This window comes from Tachyglossus aculeatus, chromosome 5, assembly GCF_015852505.1.
Source record: "Tachyglossus aculeatus isolate mTacAcu1 chromosome 5, mTacAcu1.pri, whole genome shotgun sequence".
Lineage (NCBI taxonomy): Eukaryota > Metazoa > Chordata > Mammalia > Monotremata > Tachyglossidae > Tachyglossus > Tachyglossus aculeatus.
In genome coordinates, this window is record NC_052070.1 from 37,553,620 (window position 1) to 37,573,639 (window position 20,020).

General features: G+C 47.0%; 1 protein-coding gene across 1 annotated transcript in view; it reads left to right on the plus strand.

The window, feature by feature from the left end:
- Positions 1-1,868: 1,868 nt before the first annotated feature.
- ECE1 (endothelin converting enzyme 1) overlaps positions 1,869-20,020 on the plus strand; it is a 168,860-nt gene continuing 150,708 nt past the window's right edge. Inside the window, exon 1 of the mRNA XM_038746207.1 lies at positions 1,869-1,910. Within this exon, the coding sequence (XP_038602135.1) occupies positions 1,908-1,910 (3 nt within the window). The 5' untranslated portion in view covers positions 1,869-1,907. The remainder of the gene's footprint in view (positions 1,911-20,020) is intronic.

Here is a 20,020-nt window from a genome sequence, read left to right on the forward strand (position 1 = left end):
AGCCAGGATTAGATAAAGCACCCAGTCCGTGCTTTATCCACTAGGTCATGTTGCTCTGACTCCTTCCCTTCCCCACAGCACCTGTATATATGTATATATGTTTGTACATATTTATTACTCTATTTTACTTGTACATATCTATTCTATTTATTTTATTTTGTTAATATGTTTGGTTTTGTTCTTTGTCTCCCCCTTCTAGACTGTGAGCCCACTGTGGGTAGGGACTGTCTCTATATGTTGCCAACTTGTACTTCCCAAGTGCTTAGAACAGCGCTCTGCACACAGTAAGCGCTCAATAAATACATTCCCCCATCTTACCTCCTTCCCTTCCCCACAGCACCTGTATATATGTATATATGTTTGTACATATTTATTACTCTATTTATTTCTTTATTTTACTTGTACATATCTATTCTATTTATTTTATTTTGTCAGTATGTTTGGTTTTGTTCTCTGTCTCCCCCTTTTAGACTGTGAGCCCACTGTTGGGTAGGGACCATCTCTAGATGTTGCCAACTTGTACTTCCCAAGCGCTTAGTACAGTGCTCTGCACACAGTAAACGCTTAATAAATACATCCCCTCCATCTTACCTCCTTCCCTTCCCCACAGCACCTGCATATATGTATATATAATAACAATGGCATTTATTAAGTGCTTACTATGTGCAAAGCACTGTTCTAAGCACTGGGGAGGATACAAGGTGATCAGGTTGTCCCACGGGGGGCTCACAGTCTTAATCCCCATTTGACGGATGAGGGAACTGAGGCCCAGAGAAGTGAAGTGACTTGCCCAAAGTCGCACAGCTGACAAGTGGCAGAGCCGGGATTTGAACCCTTGACCTCTGACTCCAAAGCCCGGGCTCTTTCCACTGAGCCACGCATTTGTACATATTTATTACTCTATTTATTTATTTATTTATTTATTTTACTTGTACATATCTATTCTATTTATTTTATTTTGTTAGTATGTTTGGTTTTGTTCTCTGTCTCCCCCTCCTAGAGTGTGAGCCCACTGTTGGGTAGGGACTGTCTCTATATGTTGCCAATTTGTACTTCCCAAGTGCTTAGTCCAGTGCTCTGCACACAGTAAGCGCTCAATAAATACATCCCCCCCATCTTACCTCCTTCCCTTCCCCGCAGCACCTGTATATATGTATATATGTGTGTACATATTTATTACTCCATTTATTTCTTTATTTTACTTGTACATATCTATTCTATTTATTTTATTTTGTTAGTATGTTTGGTTCTGTTCTGTCTCCCCCTTTTAGACTGTGAGCCCACTGTTGGGTAGGGACTGTCTCTATATGTTGCCAATTTGTACTTCCCAAGTGCTTAGTCCAGTGCTCTGCACACAGTAAGCGCTCAATAAATACATCCCCCCCATCTTACCTCCTTCCCTTCCCCACAGCACCTGTATATATGTTTGTACATATTCATTACTCTATTTATTTATTTATTTTACTTGTACATATCTATTCTATTTATTTTATTTTGTTAGTATGTTTGGTTTTGTTCTCTGTCTCCCCCTCCTAGACTGTGAGCCCGCTGTTGGGTAGGGACTGTCTCTATATGTTGCCAATTTGTACTTCCCAAGCGCTTGGTACAGTGCTCTGCACACAGTAAGCGCTCAATAAATACGATTGATTGATTGAATGATTGAATGAATGAATGAATGAATGAATGAGGCCGGGGGGACGCCCCCCCCCCGCGCGCGGGGTTGTCCTGCCCGCCGCCTCCTGATTGGCCGCCCGGTCCCGGCCCCGCCCCCGGCGCGGCCGCTGATTGGCCGTCCGGGCGCGGGCGCGGGGGGGCGCTGTGGCGCGGGTTGGGCCGCGGCCGGTGGGGACCGCCGCGCCCTGGTCGCCTGTCGGGGCTGCTGTCGCGATAGGGGCGGACGCGGCGACATGGTGAGTGTCTCCGCGGGGGGGGGGGAGGAGGAGGGAGGGGGAGGGAGCGCCCCGGGTGCGCATGCGCGGGCCGCAGCGATGGGCAGCAGCACCGCCCCGGAGGCTGCCGGGAAACTCGGTCCTGTTCAATCAATCGTAGCCCACTGTTGGGTAGGGACCATCTCTAGATGTTGCCACCTTGTCCTTCCCAAGCGCTTAGTCCAGTGCTCTGCACACAGTAAGCGCTCAATAAATACGATTGATCGATTGATTGATAGTATGTTTGGTTTTGTTTTCCGTCTCCCCCTTCTAGACTGTGAGCCCACTGTTGGGTAGGGACTGTCTCTAGATGCTGCCACCTTGTCCTTCCCAAGCGCTTAGTCCAGTGCTCTGCACACAGTAAGCGCTCAATAAATACAATTGATTGATTGATTATGTTTGGTTTTGTTCTCTGTCTCCCCCTTTTAGCCTGTGAGCCCACTGTTGGGTAGGGACCGTCTCTAGATGTTGCCACCTTGTCCTTCCCAAGCGCTTAGTCCAGTGCTCTGCACACAGTAAGCGCTCAATAAATACGATTGATTGATTGATTGATTGATAGTATGTTTGGTTTTGTTCTCTGTCTCCCCCTTTTAGCCTGTGAGCCCACTGTTGGGCAGGGACTGTCTCTAGATGTTCCCACCTTGTCCTTCCCAAGCGCTTAGTCCAGTGCTCTGCACACAGTAAGCGCCCAATAAATACAATTGATTGATTGATAGTATGTTTGGTTTTGTTGTCTGTCTCCCCCTTTTAGCCTGTGAGCCCACTGTTGGGTAGGGACCGTCTCTAGATGTTGCCACCTTGTCCTTCCCAAGCGCTTAGTCCAGTGCTCTGCACACAGTAAGCGCTCAATAAATACGATTGATTGATTGATTGATAGTATGTTTGGTTTTGTTCTCTGTCTCCCCCTTTTAGCCTGTGAGCCCACTGTGGGGTAGGGACCGTCTCTAGATGCTGCCACCTTGTCCTTCCCAAGCGCTTAGTCCAGTGCTCTGCACACAGTAAGCGCTCAATAAATACGATTGATTGATTGATTGATTGATAGTATGTTTGGTTTTGTTCTCTGTCTCCCCCTTTTAGCCTGTGAGCCCACTGTGGGGTAGGGACCGTCTCTAGATGTTGCCACCTTGTCCTTCCCAAGCGCTTACTCCAGTGCTCTGCACACAGTGAGCGCTCAATAAATACGATTGATGATGATGATGATTTCTTGAGCGTGTGAGCCCCACGTTGACACACATAGTAAGCATTTATTAATCAATCATCAATCGTATTTATTGAGCGCTTACTATGTGCAGAGCACCGGACTAAGCGCTTGGGAAGTACAAATTGGCAACATACAGAGACAGTCCCTACCCAACAGTGGGCTCACAGTCTAAAAGGGGGAGACAGAGAACAAAACCAAACATACTAACAAAATAAAATAAATAGGATAGATATGTATTAAGCGCTTACTATGTGCAAAGCGTGTGAGCCCCACGTTGACACACACAGTAAGCATTTTTTAAGCGCTTATTATGTGCAAAGCGTGGGAGCCCCACGTTGACACATCTTGCTGACCTACCATCTACCCCAGCGCTTGGCACATAGTAAGCACTTAACATCATGATGATGATCAATCAATCAATCAATCGTATTGATTGAGCACTTACTGTGTGCACAGCACTGGACTAAGCGCTTGGGAAGTACAAGTTGGCAACATCTAGAGACGGTCCCAACCCAGCAGGGGGCTCACAGTCGAGAAGGGGGAGACGGAGAACAAAACAAAACATACTAACAAAATAAAATAAATAGAATAGATAGGTACAAGTAAAATAAATAGAGTAATAAATATGTACAAACATATATACAGGTGCTGTGGGGAAGGGAAGGAGGTAAGATGGGGGGTTTGGTTCGGCCCACTGCTTAGCACAGTGCTTAGCACCCGCCGCCGGGCCAACCCACTTCACTCTCCCCACCTGTAAAATGGGGATGAAGACCGGGAGACCCACAAGGGACAACCTGAGGCCCTTCTATAAGAATCATCATGGTTCTTGTTCATCATCATCAACATCAGCATCCTGTATATATGTATATATGGTTGTACATATTTATTACTCTATTTATTTTACTTGTACATATCTGTACTGAGGCCCTACTGAGAGCTCACCTCCTCCAGGAGGCCTTCCCAGACTGAGCCCCTTCCTTCCTCTCCCCTTGGCCCCCCTCTCCAATCCCCCCAATCTTATCTCCTTCCCTTCCCCACAGCACCTGTATATATGTATATATGTTTGTACTTATTTATTACTCTATTCATTTTACCTGTACATATCTATTCTATTTATTTTATTTTGTTGGTATGTTTGGTTTTGTTCTCTGTCTCCCCCTTTTAGACTGTGAGCCCACTGTTGGGTAGCGACCGTCTCTATATGTTGCCAACTTGTACTTCCCAAGCGCTTAGTCCAGTGCTCTGCACACAGTAAGCGCTCAATAAATATGATTGATTGATTGATTGTATATATGTATATATGGTTGTACATATTTATTACTCTATTTTACTTGTATATATCTGTTCTATTCATTTTATTTGGTTAGTCTGTTTGGTTTTGTTCTCTGTCTCCCCCTTTTAGACTGTGAGCCCACTGTTGGGTCGGGACCGTCTCTCGATGTTGCCAACTTGTACTTCCCAAGCGCTTAGTCCAGTGCTCTGCACACAGTAAGCGCTCAGTAAATACGATTGATTGATTGATTGATTGATTGATCATCATCATGATGTTAAGCGCTTACTATGTGCCAAGCGCTGGGGTAGATAGTAGGTCAGCAAGATGTGTCAACGTGGGGCTCAGATGCTTTGCGCATAGTAAGCGCTTAATAAATGCTTACTGTGTGTCTCAACATGGGGCTCACATGCTTTGCACATAGTAAGTGCTTAATAAATACAATCATTAGTTATTATTATTATTTATTTAATCCCCATTTTACAGATGAGGGAACTGAGGCACAGAGAAGAATAATAATGATGATGATGATCATCATCAATCGTATTTATTGAGCGCTTATGATGTGATGATGGCATGTGTTAGGCGCTTACTATGTGCCAAGTGCCATTCTAAGCGCTGGGGTAGGTAGTAGATAAGCAAGGTGTCTCAACGCGCGGCTCACGTGCTTTGCACATAGTAAGCGCTTAATAATTGCCGTTATTATTTATTATTATTATTTATTTAATCCCCATTTTACAGATGAGGAAACTGAGGCACAGAGAAGAATAATAATGATGATGGCATGTGTTAGGCGCTTACTATGTGCCAAGTGCCGTTCTAAGGGCTGGGGTAGATAGTAGGTAAGCAAGGTGTCTCGACATGAGGCTCACATGCTTTGCACATAGTAAGCGCTTAATAAATGCTTACTATGTGTGTCAACGTGGGGCTTACACGCTTTGCACATAGTAAGCGCTTAATAAATGCTTACTACGTGTGCCAACGTGGGGCTCACATGCTTTGCACATAGTAAGCGCTTAATAAATGCTTACTGTGTGTCTCAGCGTGGGGCTCGCACGCTTTGCACATAGTAAGCGCTTAATAAATGCTTACTACGTGTGCCAACGTGGGGCTCACATGCTTTGCACATAGTAAGCGCTTAATAAATGCTTACTGTGTGTCTCAACGTGGGGCTCACACGCTTTGCACATACTAAGCGCTTAATAAATGCTTACTATGTGTGTCAACTTGGGGCTCAGATGCTTTGCGCATAGTAAGCGCTTAATAAATGCTTACTGTGTGTCTCAACATGGGGCTCACACGCTTTGCGCATAGTAAGCACTTAAATGCTTACTGTGTGTCTCAACGTGGGGCTCACACGCTTTGCACATAGTAAGCGCTTAATAAATGCTTACTACGTGTGCCAACGTGGGGCTCACATGCTTTGCACATAGTAAGCGCTTAATAAATGCTTACTGTGTGTCTCAACGTGGGGCTCACACGCTTTGCACATACTAAGCGCTTAATAAATGCTTACTATGTGTGTCAACTTGGGGCTCAGATGCTTTGCGCATAGTAAGCGCTTAATAAATGCTTACTGTGTGTCTCAACATGGGGCTCACACGCTTTGCGCATAGTAAGCACTTAAATGCTTACTGTGTGTCTCAACGTGGGGCTCACACGCTTTGCACATAGTAAGTGCTTAATAAATGCTTACTATGTGTCTCAACGTGGGGCTCACATGCTTTGCACATAGTAAGTGCTTAATAAATGCAATCATTATTTATTATTATTATTTATTTAATCCCCATTTTACAGATGAGGGAACTGAGGCACAGAGAAGAATAATAATGATGATGGCATGTGTTAGGTGCTTACTATGTGCCAAGCGCCGTTCTAAGCACTGGAGTAGGTAGTAGGTAAGCAAGGTGTCTCAACGTGGGGCTCACATGCTTTGCACATAGTAAGCGCTTAATAAATGCCGTTATTATTTATTATTATTGTTTATTTAATCCCCATTTTACAGATGAGGAAACTGAGGCACAGAGAAGAATAATAATGATGATGGCATGTGTTAGGCGCTTACCATGTGTTAAGTGCTGTTCTAAGTGCTGGGTTAGATAGTGGGTAAGCAGGGTGTCTCAAAGTGGGGCTCACAGTCTTAATCCCCATTTTACAGATGAGGGAACTGAGGTACAGAGAATAGTAATAATAATGATGGCATGTGTTAGGTGCTTACTATGTGCCAAGTGCTGTTCTAAGCGCTGGGGTAGATAAAAAAGGTAAGCAAGGTGTCTCAACGTGGGGCTCACGGTCTTAATCCCCATTTTACAGATGAGGGAACTGAGGCACAGAGTATAATAATAATAATGATGGCATGTGTTAGGCACTTACTATGTGCCAAGCGCTGTTCTAAGCGCTGGGGTAGATAGAAGGTAAGCAAGGTCTCTCAACGTGGGGCTCACAGTCTTAATCCCCATTTTACAGACGAGGGAACTGAGGCACAGAATAATAATAATGATGATGGCATGTGTTAGGCGCTTACTATGTGCCAAACACTGTTCTAAGCGCTGGAGCATTGGAGAAGCAGCGTGGCTCAGTGGAGAGAGCCTGGGCTTGGGAGTCAGAGGTCGTGGGTTCTAATTCTGGCTCTGCCACTTGTCAGCTGGGGGACTTTGGGCAAGTCACTTCACTTCTCTGGGCCTCAGTTTCCCCCAGCTGTAAAATGGGGATGAGGACTGGGAGCCCCACGCGGGACATCCTGATTCCCTTGTATAATGATGATGGTATTTGTTAATAGTAATCATGATAATAATGGTATTTGTTAGGCGCTTACTATGTTCCAAGTGCTGGGGTAAGCAAGGTGTCTCAACGTGGGGCTCACGGTCTTAATCCCTATTTTACAGATGAGGGAACTGAGGCACAGAGAATAATAGCAATAATAATAATGATGGCATGCGTTAAGCGCTTACTATGTGCCAAGCACTGTTCTAAGCGCTGGAGCGTTGGAGAAGCAGCGTGGCTCAGTGGAAAGAGCCCGGGCTTGGGAGTCAGAGGTCGTGGGTTCTAATCCCACCTCTGCCACTTGTCAGCAGTGTGACTTTGGGCAAGTCGCTTCATTTCCCTGGGCCTCAGTGACCTCATCTGTAAAATGGGGATGAAGACTGTGAGCCCCCCTGTTTTATTATTATTAAATTGAAGGTAAGCAAGGTGTCGCATGTGGGGCTCACAGTCCTCATCCCCATTTTCGAGTTGAGGGAACTGAGGCACAGAGAATAATAATCATTCATTCATTCAATCGTATTTATTGAGCGCTTACTTTGTGCAGAGCACTGTACTAAGCGCTTGGGAAGTACGAGTTGGCGACATATAGAGACGGTCGCAACCCAACAGTGGGCTCACAGTCTAGGAGGGGGAGACAGACAACAAAACATATTAACAAAATAAAATAAATAGAATAAATATGTACAAGTAAAATAGAGTAATAAATATGTACAAACATATATACAGGTGATAATAATGGCATTTATTAAGCACTTACTATTTGCAAAGCACTGTTTTAAGCGCTGGGGGGGATACAAGGTGTTCAGGTTGTCCCATGTGGGGCTCACAGCCTTCATCCCCATTTTCCAGATGAGGGAACTGAGGCACAGAGAAGCAAAGTGACTTGCCCAAAGTCACCCAGCTGACAAGTGGCGGAGCCGGGATTTGAACCCATGACCTCTGACTCCCAAGCCAGATGAGGATGGGGATGAGGGCTGTGAGCCCCACATTGGACAACCTTGATGCCCCTGTATAATAATGATGGTATTTGTTAAGCGCTTACTATGTGCCAAGCACTGTTCTAAGCACTGGAGCTCTGGGGTAGATAGAAGGTAAGCAAGGTGTCCCACGTGGGGCTACAGTCTTAATTCCCATTTTACAGATGAGGGAACTGTGGCACAGAGAAGAATGGTAATGGTATTTGCTAAGCGCTTACTATGTGCAAAGCACTGTTCTAAGCGCTGGGGGGGATACAAGGTGAATTAGAACCCATGACCTTTGACTCCCAAGCCCAGGCTCTTGCCACTAGGCCAGTTTTCCGGTGGCTCACAGCCTCCGAAGCATCCCGGGAGCACGGAATAAATGGGAACAGGACCGGACTCTCCCCCCACCAGGAGGGAACAGCGGAGCCGCCTCCGCTGCCCCTCTGGCTTGCCCATAGGCTTTTCTCTGAGCCTCAGTTTTCCGCCCTGTTAAATGGGAGACTGCGAGCCCGCTGTTGGGTAGGGACCGTCTCTATATGTTGCCAACTTGTACTTCCCAAGCGCTTAGTACAGTGCTCTGCACACAGTAAGCGCTCAATAAATACGATTGAATGAACGGATGAATGAGAATCGTCACCTCTCCAGACTGGTAAAGGGCTTGGGGTGGCACCCAACTTTGTATCGAGAGGATGTTTGCCGAGCGCCTGTCCTTCCCCAATCAATCAATCAAGTGTATTTATTGAGCGCTTACTGTGTGCAGAGCACTGTACTAAGCGCTTGGGAGAGTACAGTGCAATAGAGTTGGTAGACACGTTCCCTGCCCACCTCACCAATTTCAGCCCTGCTTGTGTCCGTGAAGTGGGAAAGTCCATGAAGCAGCGTGGCTCAGTGGAAAGAGCCCGGGCTTTGGAGTCACAGGTCACGGGTTCAAATCCCAGCTCCGCCAGCTGTCAGCTGTGTGACTTTGGGCAAGTCACTTCACTTCTCTGGGCCTCAGTTCCCTCATCTGTAAAATGGGGATTAAGACTGCGAGCCCCCCGAGGAACAATCTGATCACCTTGTAACCTCCCCAGCACTTAGAACAGTGCTTGCACATAGTAAGCGCTTAGTAAATGCCATTATTATTATTATTATTATAAAGTCCTGGCCATGAAAGACTGTAATGTCCTCCCCCTTTATCTGATTTTGCTTTCAGGACCTCATCCAATCCATTCCTGACCATTTGAAGCAGACTAGTCCTCTCCTTCGTTCCTTTTCTTAAAAACCTCCGGTCAAGGAGGACGTATCCAAGTACAACGCTGAGTTCCCGTGTCTAGTATCTTCAATCATGGGAAATTGTTCCTATAATAGATACCCAACGTCACTATTCGTTCAGTTACAGGCTCTCTAAACCGAGAACTGCATGAGGGGAAGTAAAGAACTACCAAGATACCCAGTCCGATGATGCAATTTGGTGACACGCCCTTGGTTCTCAGGATTTTTTTTATTTTAATAGTATTTAAATGTTCGCTGTGTGCACTGTCCTGTTAAGCACTGGGGTTGATGCAAGCTAATGAGAATGGATGCTGGCCAGGGCCAACATGGAGCTCACAGTCTCAATCCCCATTTTACAGATAAGGTAACTGAGGCACAGAGATGTTAAGTGGCTTGCCCAGGGTTACACAACAGACCAGCAGATTAGAACCCAGCTCCTCTGACTCCCGGGCTCACGCTCTTTCCACTAGGATATGCTGCTTCCATGTTTTTTGGTTTTTCTCTTCTTCACTTAAATACATAGCCATAATTTATTTATATTAATGTCCGTCTCTCCCTCTAGGCTGTAAGTTCCTTGTGGGCAGGGAATGCGTCTGCCAACTGTTGTATTGTACTTTCCCAAGCGCTTAGTACAGTTCTCTGTACACAGTAAGCACTAAATAAATGCACCATTGATAAATTGATTCTTCCCCAATCTGATTTCACTCCAAGCCCTTCTTTCGTCACCCCCATCTTGTGTTTTTGTTGCTGCGCAGCAGGGTAGAGACCAAGATTTAGAGATCCCTGTAAAGCCCTGATCTCCTCTTCAGGTTATAAAGAAAGGACTTTGGAATGGATCCCTATCATTTCTGAAGTGCGGGAATAAATACCTTTCCATTTCCTACTCTACCACAGCTGGCTAAATTGTTGTTAAATCCATGCACCAGTGAACCAAAGGAAAAAAAATGGAATAGCAACGTCTGGGAGATCAATCAGTGGCAATTTTTGAGCACTTACTGTGTGTAAACTCCCCTCTAGACTGTAAGCTTATTATGGGCAGAGAACATGCCTTCTAATTCAGTTGTGTTACACTCTCCTAAGTACAAAGTACAGTGCTCTGCTAATAGTAAGGGCTCAATAAATACCATTGATTGCAGAGACTATACTAAGCGCTTGGGAGGGTACAGTACAACATCGTTCATTCATTCATTCAATCGTATTTATTGAGCGCTTACTGTGTGCAGAGCACTGTACTAAGCGCTTGGGAAGTACAAGTTGGCGACATATAGAGACGGTCCCTCCCTACCCAACAGCGGGCTCACAGTCTAGAAGGGGGAGACAGACAGCAAAACAAAACATATTAACAAAATAAAATAAATAGAATAAATATGTACAAATAAAATAATGGCATTTATTAAGCGCTTACTATGTGCAAAGCACTGTTCTAAGCACTGGGTTTCACATGAGGGACTCCAAAACAGCCTTAACACGGTCCTGGGGACTTAAAGAAGAGTCTCCTTTAAAACATCCTGCCCCCCAGTCTGCCATTGGTAGACATGTTCCCTGCCCTCAATGGGCTTACCGCCTGGAGATCATCACCTGAACTTGCTCATTTCTGAGCGATGTCCTTAAGATGCCCTGGATGGAGGAAAGGCAGAGAACAAGTCACGGAATGAAACTGGGGTGCTAGATAATGTGCAACTTCAGAGGAGATGTCGGAAAGATTCAATAAATAGCCCTTTTGTGTAGTTGAGTGAAAGACTCCAGGGAGAGCACTTTTAAGTTGGAACTTAGTGGGGCAGTAAGACTCATTCAGTTCTTCCTGCATCACAATCTCTGCTTTCTGATGCCAGGGAGGGAAGAGATACCCCGATGAATGTGCTTTGTTACAGGACACATCGTCAAAGTTAGAGACATTTTGTACCTCGGAAGAGAGCTCCCTTCAAAGCCCATGAGGCTGCAGATAGAGCCAAAGTCCACTGTCCCCTTGACCTGGACTAGGCGGGCCAATTCTGCTTGTAAAACCATGGGTCAGGACTGTTACCAAGTTTGCAAACAGAACAGAACAAGAAGGAAACATGACTAATGCTGTTACCACACAGTCTTTCCCAGGGACCGGTGTTAGTAATAGCGGGACCAGGAGAAGTAAATTAGGCTCCTCAGACCAGGCAAGTCCTCTATCCTCTCTCCAAGAATCATGCTTTCTCCACCTTTCTCCTCCTACCCGCTATCCTTCGCAAAGCACTGGAGTTCTAACTGCAAGTCCTCAGTTTACTCGGTTCTGGTTTTCTGACCGGTGTGTCTGGGAGAAAAAAGACAGGGAAGGAGACACATTCCCTTTACTTAACTGCTTTTCTACCCCTCAGTGTCCTCCCTCACTTCTCTGTGGGATGAATTGCATTTTCCAGACAGCTCTCCTCCACGTGGCACCCTCCTGCCCCAAGCCCTTGCCCTCATCCCAGACCCAACAGAAGTGGGTCACTGGGACTCATGGCACCAGGCTTCACAGCTCGCTGTGGCTGAAGACCAGAGTTGCCGTCTCTGGAATCCTGATCCCTGAAGTCCTTTTCCCAGCTGACTGCTTGTGTGCTGACTGCAGCTAACTGCTTCCCCACCTGGGACTCCAGTTATCCCATGGGGAATCTCAATGAGAGCCCCGTTCCCCTGGAAGTGGTACAGGAGGTGAGGCAGTGCGGAAGGAGCGATGAGTTGGGCTGAGGATCCTCAAGACCGGAGTCCCGGGTCCTAATTCTAGCCCTGCTGTGTGACCTCGGGCGAGTCACGTGACTTCTCTGAACCTCTGTTTCCTCCTTGTAAAATGGGAATTCAGTTCTCTCTCCTACTTAGATCCTGTTCAATCTGATTGCCCCATGCTCGGCACATCATAAGTGCTTAAATGCCACAAAATGATTGTTATTATAGCCTTGGTCAGCCTGAGAAGACAGCAGTAACTTGGTGAGCTCTCTCACAGGAGACCAGAAATGGAAATCTCTGAGGCACAGGACAGGACACGGCAGGGAGTGAAGGGCTTCCTTTGTTTGGACTTTTAAACCGCCAGAACTCAGGTCCCAGGAATAAGCAAACTATCTAAAGCCGTTGCTGAATCGCCAGAGCCACAGTACCGTGAGCAACATTGCCTTTGATTTAGGGGGGACCCAAACTACACGGGCTGAAGATGATTATCAATGCCCACCCCGGGGTCTAAGCATGATCTAGTAGAGTGAGCACAGGCCTCGGAGTCAGAGGACGTAGGTTTTAATCACGGCTCCACCACTTATCCGCTCTCTGACCTTGGGCAAATCACTTCACTTTTCTTTGCCTCAGTTTCCTCATCTATAAAATGGGGATTAAGGCTAGGAGCCCCACGTGAGACATGGACTGTGTCCCACGTAGTTTCTCCCCCAGAGCTTAGTACAGTGCGTGGCACATAATAAGCGCTTAACAAATACCATATAAAAAAATCCGACACTAATCTGGGGAGGAGAGGAGGGTATGGAAGCTTTGGCCTAGAATCTCTGTAGTCGATCTAGAGAGGCTGCAGTTGAAATGGGGTGAAAGGAATTGATCCATTTAGCAGAACAAACCGTGATCGGAAGGGTTGGGTGATGACTTCGATTTGACCAAGAGGCTGGTGTGTTTTCATTCCTCTGTGGCCCGGGATGGCCCTGACGCACAGAATCCCGGTCCTGCTGACAAAGCATCCGGCCCTTTCGTGTGCTTCTGGTTTAGGGTCCTCTCAAAAGTCTTGCGGGGAAGCGTGCCCTGTCCACAACAGGAGTCAGAGGGTTTCAGCGGAAGGTTGCAGCTGGCCCCCGTCTCCGTGTGGCTGGGTGGCCCGTGGTGGAGGGAGCATACCTCTTCTGGGCCAAGTGTACAGGGAGGGAGCCAAGAGGAGTAAAATTCCAGCGTGTAAACACTACAATGTCAATATTTACCTCCTCTTGGAAGCAGGAGACTCATTAGAGCCCAGACCCTTGCTCTCTGGAGACAGAGGGCCGGAGAGGGACCCACGGGATCGGGAGAGGGACCCACGGGATCGGGTATCGGAGCGGAAGGCCGGCGGATATTCTGGAGACAAATGTGGCCGGTGGAGCCTTTTCGGACCCCTCGTCCCTCTTCCCCCTGCATTCCATCCAGGCTGACGAAACCGGCTCTTGCTGCTGGCCTGCACAGCAGGGATTTCAGCTGGAGCGGATGTTTATGGACCCGTGAGGGGGCCCATTGCTTTCTGCTCCTTAAAACTTCCCCACATAGGCGGTAATGGAGCCTTAGGATAGAGGAGTCACCCAGATGGAAACGAGCGCGGGGGTAATTAGCCGTCTGTTCCACACTTATTGATCTAAAGAGTATTTCATGTTTGGTAATGATCGCCAGTGCTTCACTAATTGGCCCTGGTGCCTGGGACTCAGAATAATAGGAATAATGATATCTATTAAGCACTTACTATGTGCCTGGCACTGTATTAAACGCTGCTCTGGATACAAGCCAGTCGGGTTGGACAGAGTCCGTGTCCCATATTGGGCTTCCAGTCTTGATCTCCATTTTCCAGATGAGGGAACTGAAGCCCAGATGAGTGAAGTGACTCACCCAAGGTCACACAGCAGACAAGTGGCAGAGCTGGGATTAGACCCCACGACATTCTGACTCTTCGTCCCGTGCTGTATCCACTATGTCACGCTGCTTCCCAAACTTTGACTCAGAAGTAGAATTCATTCATTCAATCATATTTATCGAGTGCTTACTGTGTGCAGAGCACTGTACTAAGCGCTTGGGAAGTACAAGTTGGCAACATATAGAGACGATCCCTACCTAACAGCGGGCTCATAGTCTAGAAGAATAATGTCATTTGTTAAGTGCTTACTATGCACCAAGCACTGTTCTAATCACTGAGGGGTGGGGTACAAGGCGATCAGTTTGTCCAATGTGGGGCTCACAGTCTTAATCCCCGTTTTACAGATGAGGGAACTGAGGCTCAGAGAAGTGAAGTGACTTTGCCAAGGTCACACAGCAGACATGTGGCAGAGCCGGGATTAGAACCCATGACTTCTGACTCCCAAGCCTGGGCTCTGAGAGCCTACTGGAGACCACACTAGAGTCAGAGGACATAATCCCTGGGGTCAAGGTGTTCACAATCTAGAATAATAGTGAATATTGTGGTATTTTTGATGTGCTTTCTGTGTGCCAAGATCTATACCAAGCCCTGGGGTAGAGACAAAAAAAGCAGATAAGGCACAGTCTCTGCCTCCCACGGGGCTCACGGTTGGGGAGGGAGAATAAGTATTTTGCCCTCATTTTATAGATGAGGAAACGCAGGCACAGAGAAGTGAAGTGATTTGCCTAAAGTCACATAACAGGCAAGTGGCAGGGCTGGGATTAGACCTTAGCTCTCCTGACTCCCAAGCTGTTGCCCTGTCCACTAGGCCATGCTCCTTCTCCATAACAATAAAGGTGCTTATTCATCATCATCTAAGGTATTTCTTGAGTGCTCTCTGTGTCCAGACCACTTTACTAAGTGTTTGGGAGAGTAAGGTACAACAGAGTTGATAGACCTGTTCCCTGCCCACAGGGAGCCAGTAATCTAGAGGGGAAGACAGACATTAATATAAATCCTGGTCCCACCTTCACAACATCCCTAAAATCCTCCCTCCTCTCCATCCAAACTGCTACCATGTTAATGTAATCACTCATCCTATCCTGCCTGGATTACTACATCAACCTACTTGCTGACCTCCCAGCCTCCTGTCTCTCCCCCGACTCCAGTCCATACTTCACTCTGCTGCCCAGATCATTTTTCTACAAAGACGTTCAGGACACGTCACCCCGCTCCCCAAAAAACTCCAGTGGTTGCCCATCCACCTACTCATCAAACAAAAACTCCTCACCAGTGGCTTTAAAGCAGTCCAGCACCTTACTCCCTCCTACCTCACCTCACTTCTTTCCTTCTACAACCCAGCCTGCACACTTTGCTCCTCTAATATTAAACTTCTCACTGTGCGTTGATCTTGCCTAACTTGCCCCTGACCCCGATCCACATCCTGCCCTTTGCCTGAAATGCCCTCCCTCCTCAAATCCGACAGACAATTACTCTCCCCACCTTCAAAGCCTGGTTGAAGGTACATCTCCAAGAGGCCTTCCCTGACTCAGCCCCCTCTTTCCTCTTCCACTCCCTTCATTGTCGCCCTGACTTGCTCCCTTTTTTCTTCCCACCTCCCAGCCCCACAGCACTTATGTACATGGCTCTAATTTATTTATTTATATTAATGTCTGTCCACCCCCCCCAACTGTAAGCTTGTTGTGGGCAGGGAATGTGTCTGTTTATTGATGTAACGTACTCTCCCAAGCGCTTAGTACCGTATAATATATAATTTCTGAGAATGTGCAGAAGTGCAGTGGGGTTAAGGGTGGGGCGAATAGCAAATGCCCAGAGGTCACAGACGATGCAGAAGGGAGAGAGAGCCGGGGAAGAGAGGGCTTAGTCTGGGAAGGCCTCCTGGAGGAGACTTGACCTTCGTAAGGCTTTGAAGGAGGGGAGAGTGGTGGTCTGGTGAATCAGGAAGGGGAGGGAGTGCCGGGGCAGAGGGAGGATGTGGGAAAGGGGAAGTCTGCCAGATATTTGTGATCAGGTCATGTAATCACGTCAGTGAGCTTGTGCTTAGAGTGTGTGGGTTCAACTGTAGCAAGAGATTAGTGACGTAAAATCAGAGGGGATGAGCTGACTGAGTGCTTTAAAGCCAATGGTAAGGAGTTTCTGTTTGATACGGAGGTGGATGGGCAACCAGTGGAGATTCTGGAGGAGCGGGGAGACATCAATCAATCAATCAATCAATCAATCATATTTATTGAGTGCTTACTGTGTGCAGAGCACTGCACTAAGCACTTGGGAAGTACAAGTTGGCAACATATAGAGACGGTCCCTACCTAACAGTGGGCTCATGAACTGCATCTTCTTTTAAAAAAAAATGATCCATATGGCAGAGTAAAGTGAGAACTGGAGTGGGGAGAGGCAGGAGTCAGGGAGTTCAACCAGGAGGCAGATGGAATAGTCAAGATGGGATCAGCAGCAGTGTGGCTCAGTGGAAAGAGCATGGGCTTTGGAGTCAGAAGTCATGGGTTCAAATCCCAGCTCCGTCACTTGTCAGCTGGGTGACTTTGGGCAAGTCACTTCACTTCTCTGGGCCTCAGTTCCCTCATCTGTAAAATGGGGATTAAGACTGTGAGCCCCCCGTGGGACAACCTGATCACCTTGTAACCTCTCCAGCGCTTACAACAGTGCTTTGCACAATAGTAAGCGCTTAATAAATGCCATTATTATTATTATTGCAAGTGCTTGGATCAGCCTAGTAGCAGTTTGGATGGGGAGAAAAGAATGGATTTTTAGCAGTGTTGTGAAGGTACGACCGACAGGATCTGGTGACAGATTGAGTATGTGGGTTGAGTGAGAGAGATAAGTTGAGCACAACATACTAAACATTTATTATTGATTAATGAACTACGGCCATGGCTGTGACCGTTGGACTTTGAACCATTAGAAGTCCGAATTTTGCTCTATAGTGCTTCATCTCTCTTGAATACATCAGATCCCTTGCCTTTTATATTGTTTTTGTAGTTTTCTTACTTTACCCTTATTGTAACTGTCCCCTGTCCCCTTTCCCTTCCCTTGTTCTTCATCATCATCAACAATAGTATTTGAGTGCTTCCTGTTTGCAGAGCACTCTACTAAGCGCTTGGGAGAGTACAGTCCAACAGAGTTAGTAGACACGTTTCCTGCCCACATTGAGCTTACAGTCTAGAGGGACTGAATTCTCAGATCTTGAGGTCTTGGAGGGCCAGGAACCGTGTATAACTTTCACTTGTGTATTCTTTTTTCCTCCCACAGTACAGTGTTCTCCACACAGAAAATATTAAATGCAGTTACTCCTACGAATGCTGGTATCACACTGACAGTGGTGCTTGGAGATCTCCCAAGCCTAGGGTGGTCTTAAGAGCTGATCTCCAAGTTCCTTGAAAGTTGAAGGAGTGCATGTAGAGCCAGGACAAAATCACCTTAAAGACAGGACGGTCGTGAGGCAGAATCAGAAAGAAGAACGCGTCCTAAAAGGCATGCGTGTTTCTCTGGCAGCATTTTCTCAGAGTCCCACAGCGGGTTAGAGATGTGCTCACATTCCCACGATATTCCAGGGAAGGAGGGGCGTTGTTATAGAGAGGGGGGTGGAATGGCCTTCCACTGGGAGCTAGATTTCATGCCTTCAACCCCCCAGGGTGAGCACGCAGCTAGGGGCCTGGAGAATGGCCACATTCCTTCTGGCCCTAGCCCCACAGGGGTCTGAATGAGGCCCTTTTGAAGAGTGGAAAGATGGTCACAGACCCAGGCTCCTGCTGTCCCAGTCCCCTCCCCTCTTGGACTGGGCAAGGAAATGGTAACAGTGGCTGGGACCAAGCAGGAGGAGAAGCCCAGTGGGCCCCTTAGCCAGCGGTGCAGCTGCGGGGACTTCAGAACATCTTCATGTGGTGGTCTTTGCATGATGCAAACGGTGGAGCCCGGTCCTGGGTGTCAGAAGGTCATGGGTTCTAATCCCAGCTCCGCCACTTGTCTGCTGTGTGACCTTGTGCAAGTCGCTTCACTTCTCCGGGCCTCAGTTACCTCGTCTGTAAAATGGGGATTGAGACTGTGAGCCCCACCTGCGACAGAGATTGTGTCCAACCTGATTTGCTTGAATCCATCCCAGCACTTAGTACAGTGCCTGGCACATAGTAAGCACTTAACAACTACCATTATTATCATTATTATTATTATTTGCAGGCTGCAGGTTGGTCTGTCCAGCCCCGTTCTTGGCAAACATGAGGTCACCAATTGGCCCCTTCCGTGACCTGAAAAGTCATGCTGCTGTTGCTGCCACCCCTCTTTTTTAGTACTCACTTAGTGCTCACTAAGTGTCAGCTAAGCGCTGGACAATTAGATGCAAGCTAATTAGGTTGAATACAGTCCATGCCTGAGAAGCAGCGTGGCTCATTGGAAAGAGCACGGGCTTTGGAGTCAGAGGTCATGCGTTTAAATCCCGGCTCTGCCAATTGTCAGCTGTGTGACTTTGGGCAACTTCTCTTAACTTCTCTGGCCTCAGTTACCTCATCTGTAAAATGGGAATTAAGACTGTGAGCCCCCCGTGGGACAACTTGATCATCATCATCATCATCATCAATCGTATTTATTGAGCGCTTACCATGTGCAGAGCACTGTACTAAGCGCTTGGGAAGTACAGGTTGGCAACATATAGAGACAGTCCCTACCCAACAGTGGGCTCACAGTCTAAAAGGGGGAGACAGAGAACAAAACCAAACATACTAACAACAAAATAAACAAAACAAAATAAATAGAATAGATATGTACAAGTAAAATAAATAAATAAATAGAGTAATAAATATGTACAAGCATATATACATATATACACCTTGTAACCTCCCCAGCGCTTAGAACAGTACTTTGCACATAGTAAGCGCTTAATAAATGCCATCATATTATTATATTATTATAAGGGGCTCACAGTCTTAGTCCCCATTTGACAGATGAGGTAACTGAGACGTAGAGAAGTGAAGTGACTTGCCCAAGGTCACCCAGCAAACAAGTGGCAAAGGAGGGATTAGAACCCGGGTCCTTCTGATTCTAGGCCCATGCTCTATCCACTAGGCTATGGTGCTTCTCAGCGCCTCACGCTGCAGGATGATGATGGTATTTGTTAAGAGCTTACTATGTGCAAAGCACTGTTTTAAGCACTGGGGAGATACAAGGTGATCAGATTGTCCCACCGGGGGCTCACAGTCGTAACCCCATTTTACAGATGAGGGAACTGAGGCCCAGAGTAGTTAAGTGACTTGCCCAAAGTCACACAGCTGACAAGTGGCGGGGCCGTGATTTGAACCCATGACCTCTGACTCCAAAGCCCGTGCTCTTTCCACTGAGCCACACTGCTTCTCAGGATGAATTGCAGAGGCGCCTGGGCGTGGAGGGGGTAAAGGCTGGGAGTTTGTTTTGGAAAACAAGGAAACCCAGAATCAGCTCAGACAGGTGAAAGTGGCCAGGAGTCTGGTTAATGATTTGCTCCTCTCCCCTTTCTGGAGAATCTCCTGGAGGCTGGCTGGAGGAAATCTACCAGAGAGACCTTTCGACTTTAATCAGGGTTATGTAATGGCTGTCTTAGCGAGGTGCCAGAGAGAAGAGACAGATTGGGGGAACCAAGGGGACAGAGCCATGCAGGCTGAGTCGGAGAAGAGGGTGGGCTTGGCAAACTGTCCAGAGAATTTAGTGCTGCCAAGGCACCATTTTCCGGCTTACCTCCTCCAGGAGGCCTTCCCAGACTAAGCCTCCTTTTTCCTCAGCTCCCCCTCCCCCCCATCATCCTGACTCACTCCCTTTTCTCTACCTCCCCACCCCACAGCACTTCTGTGTATATGTACATATCTATAAATCTATTTCTATTAATGCCTGTTTACTTGTTTTGATGTGTATATATATATATATATATCTGTAATTCTATTTCTATTGATACTATTGATGCCTGTTTACTTGTTTTCATGCCTGTCTCCCCCTTTCTAGACTGTGAGCCCGTTATGGGCAGGGATAGTCTCTCTTTGTTGCTGAAGCGCTTAGTACAGTGCTCTGCACATAGTA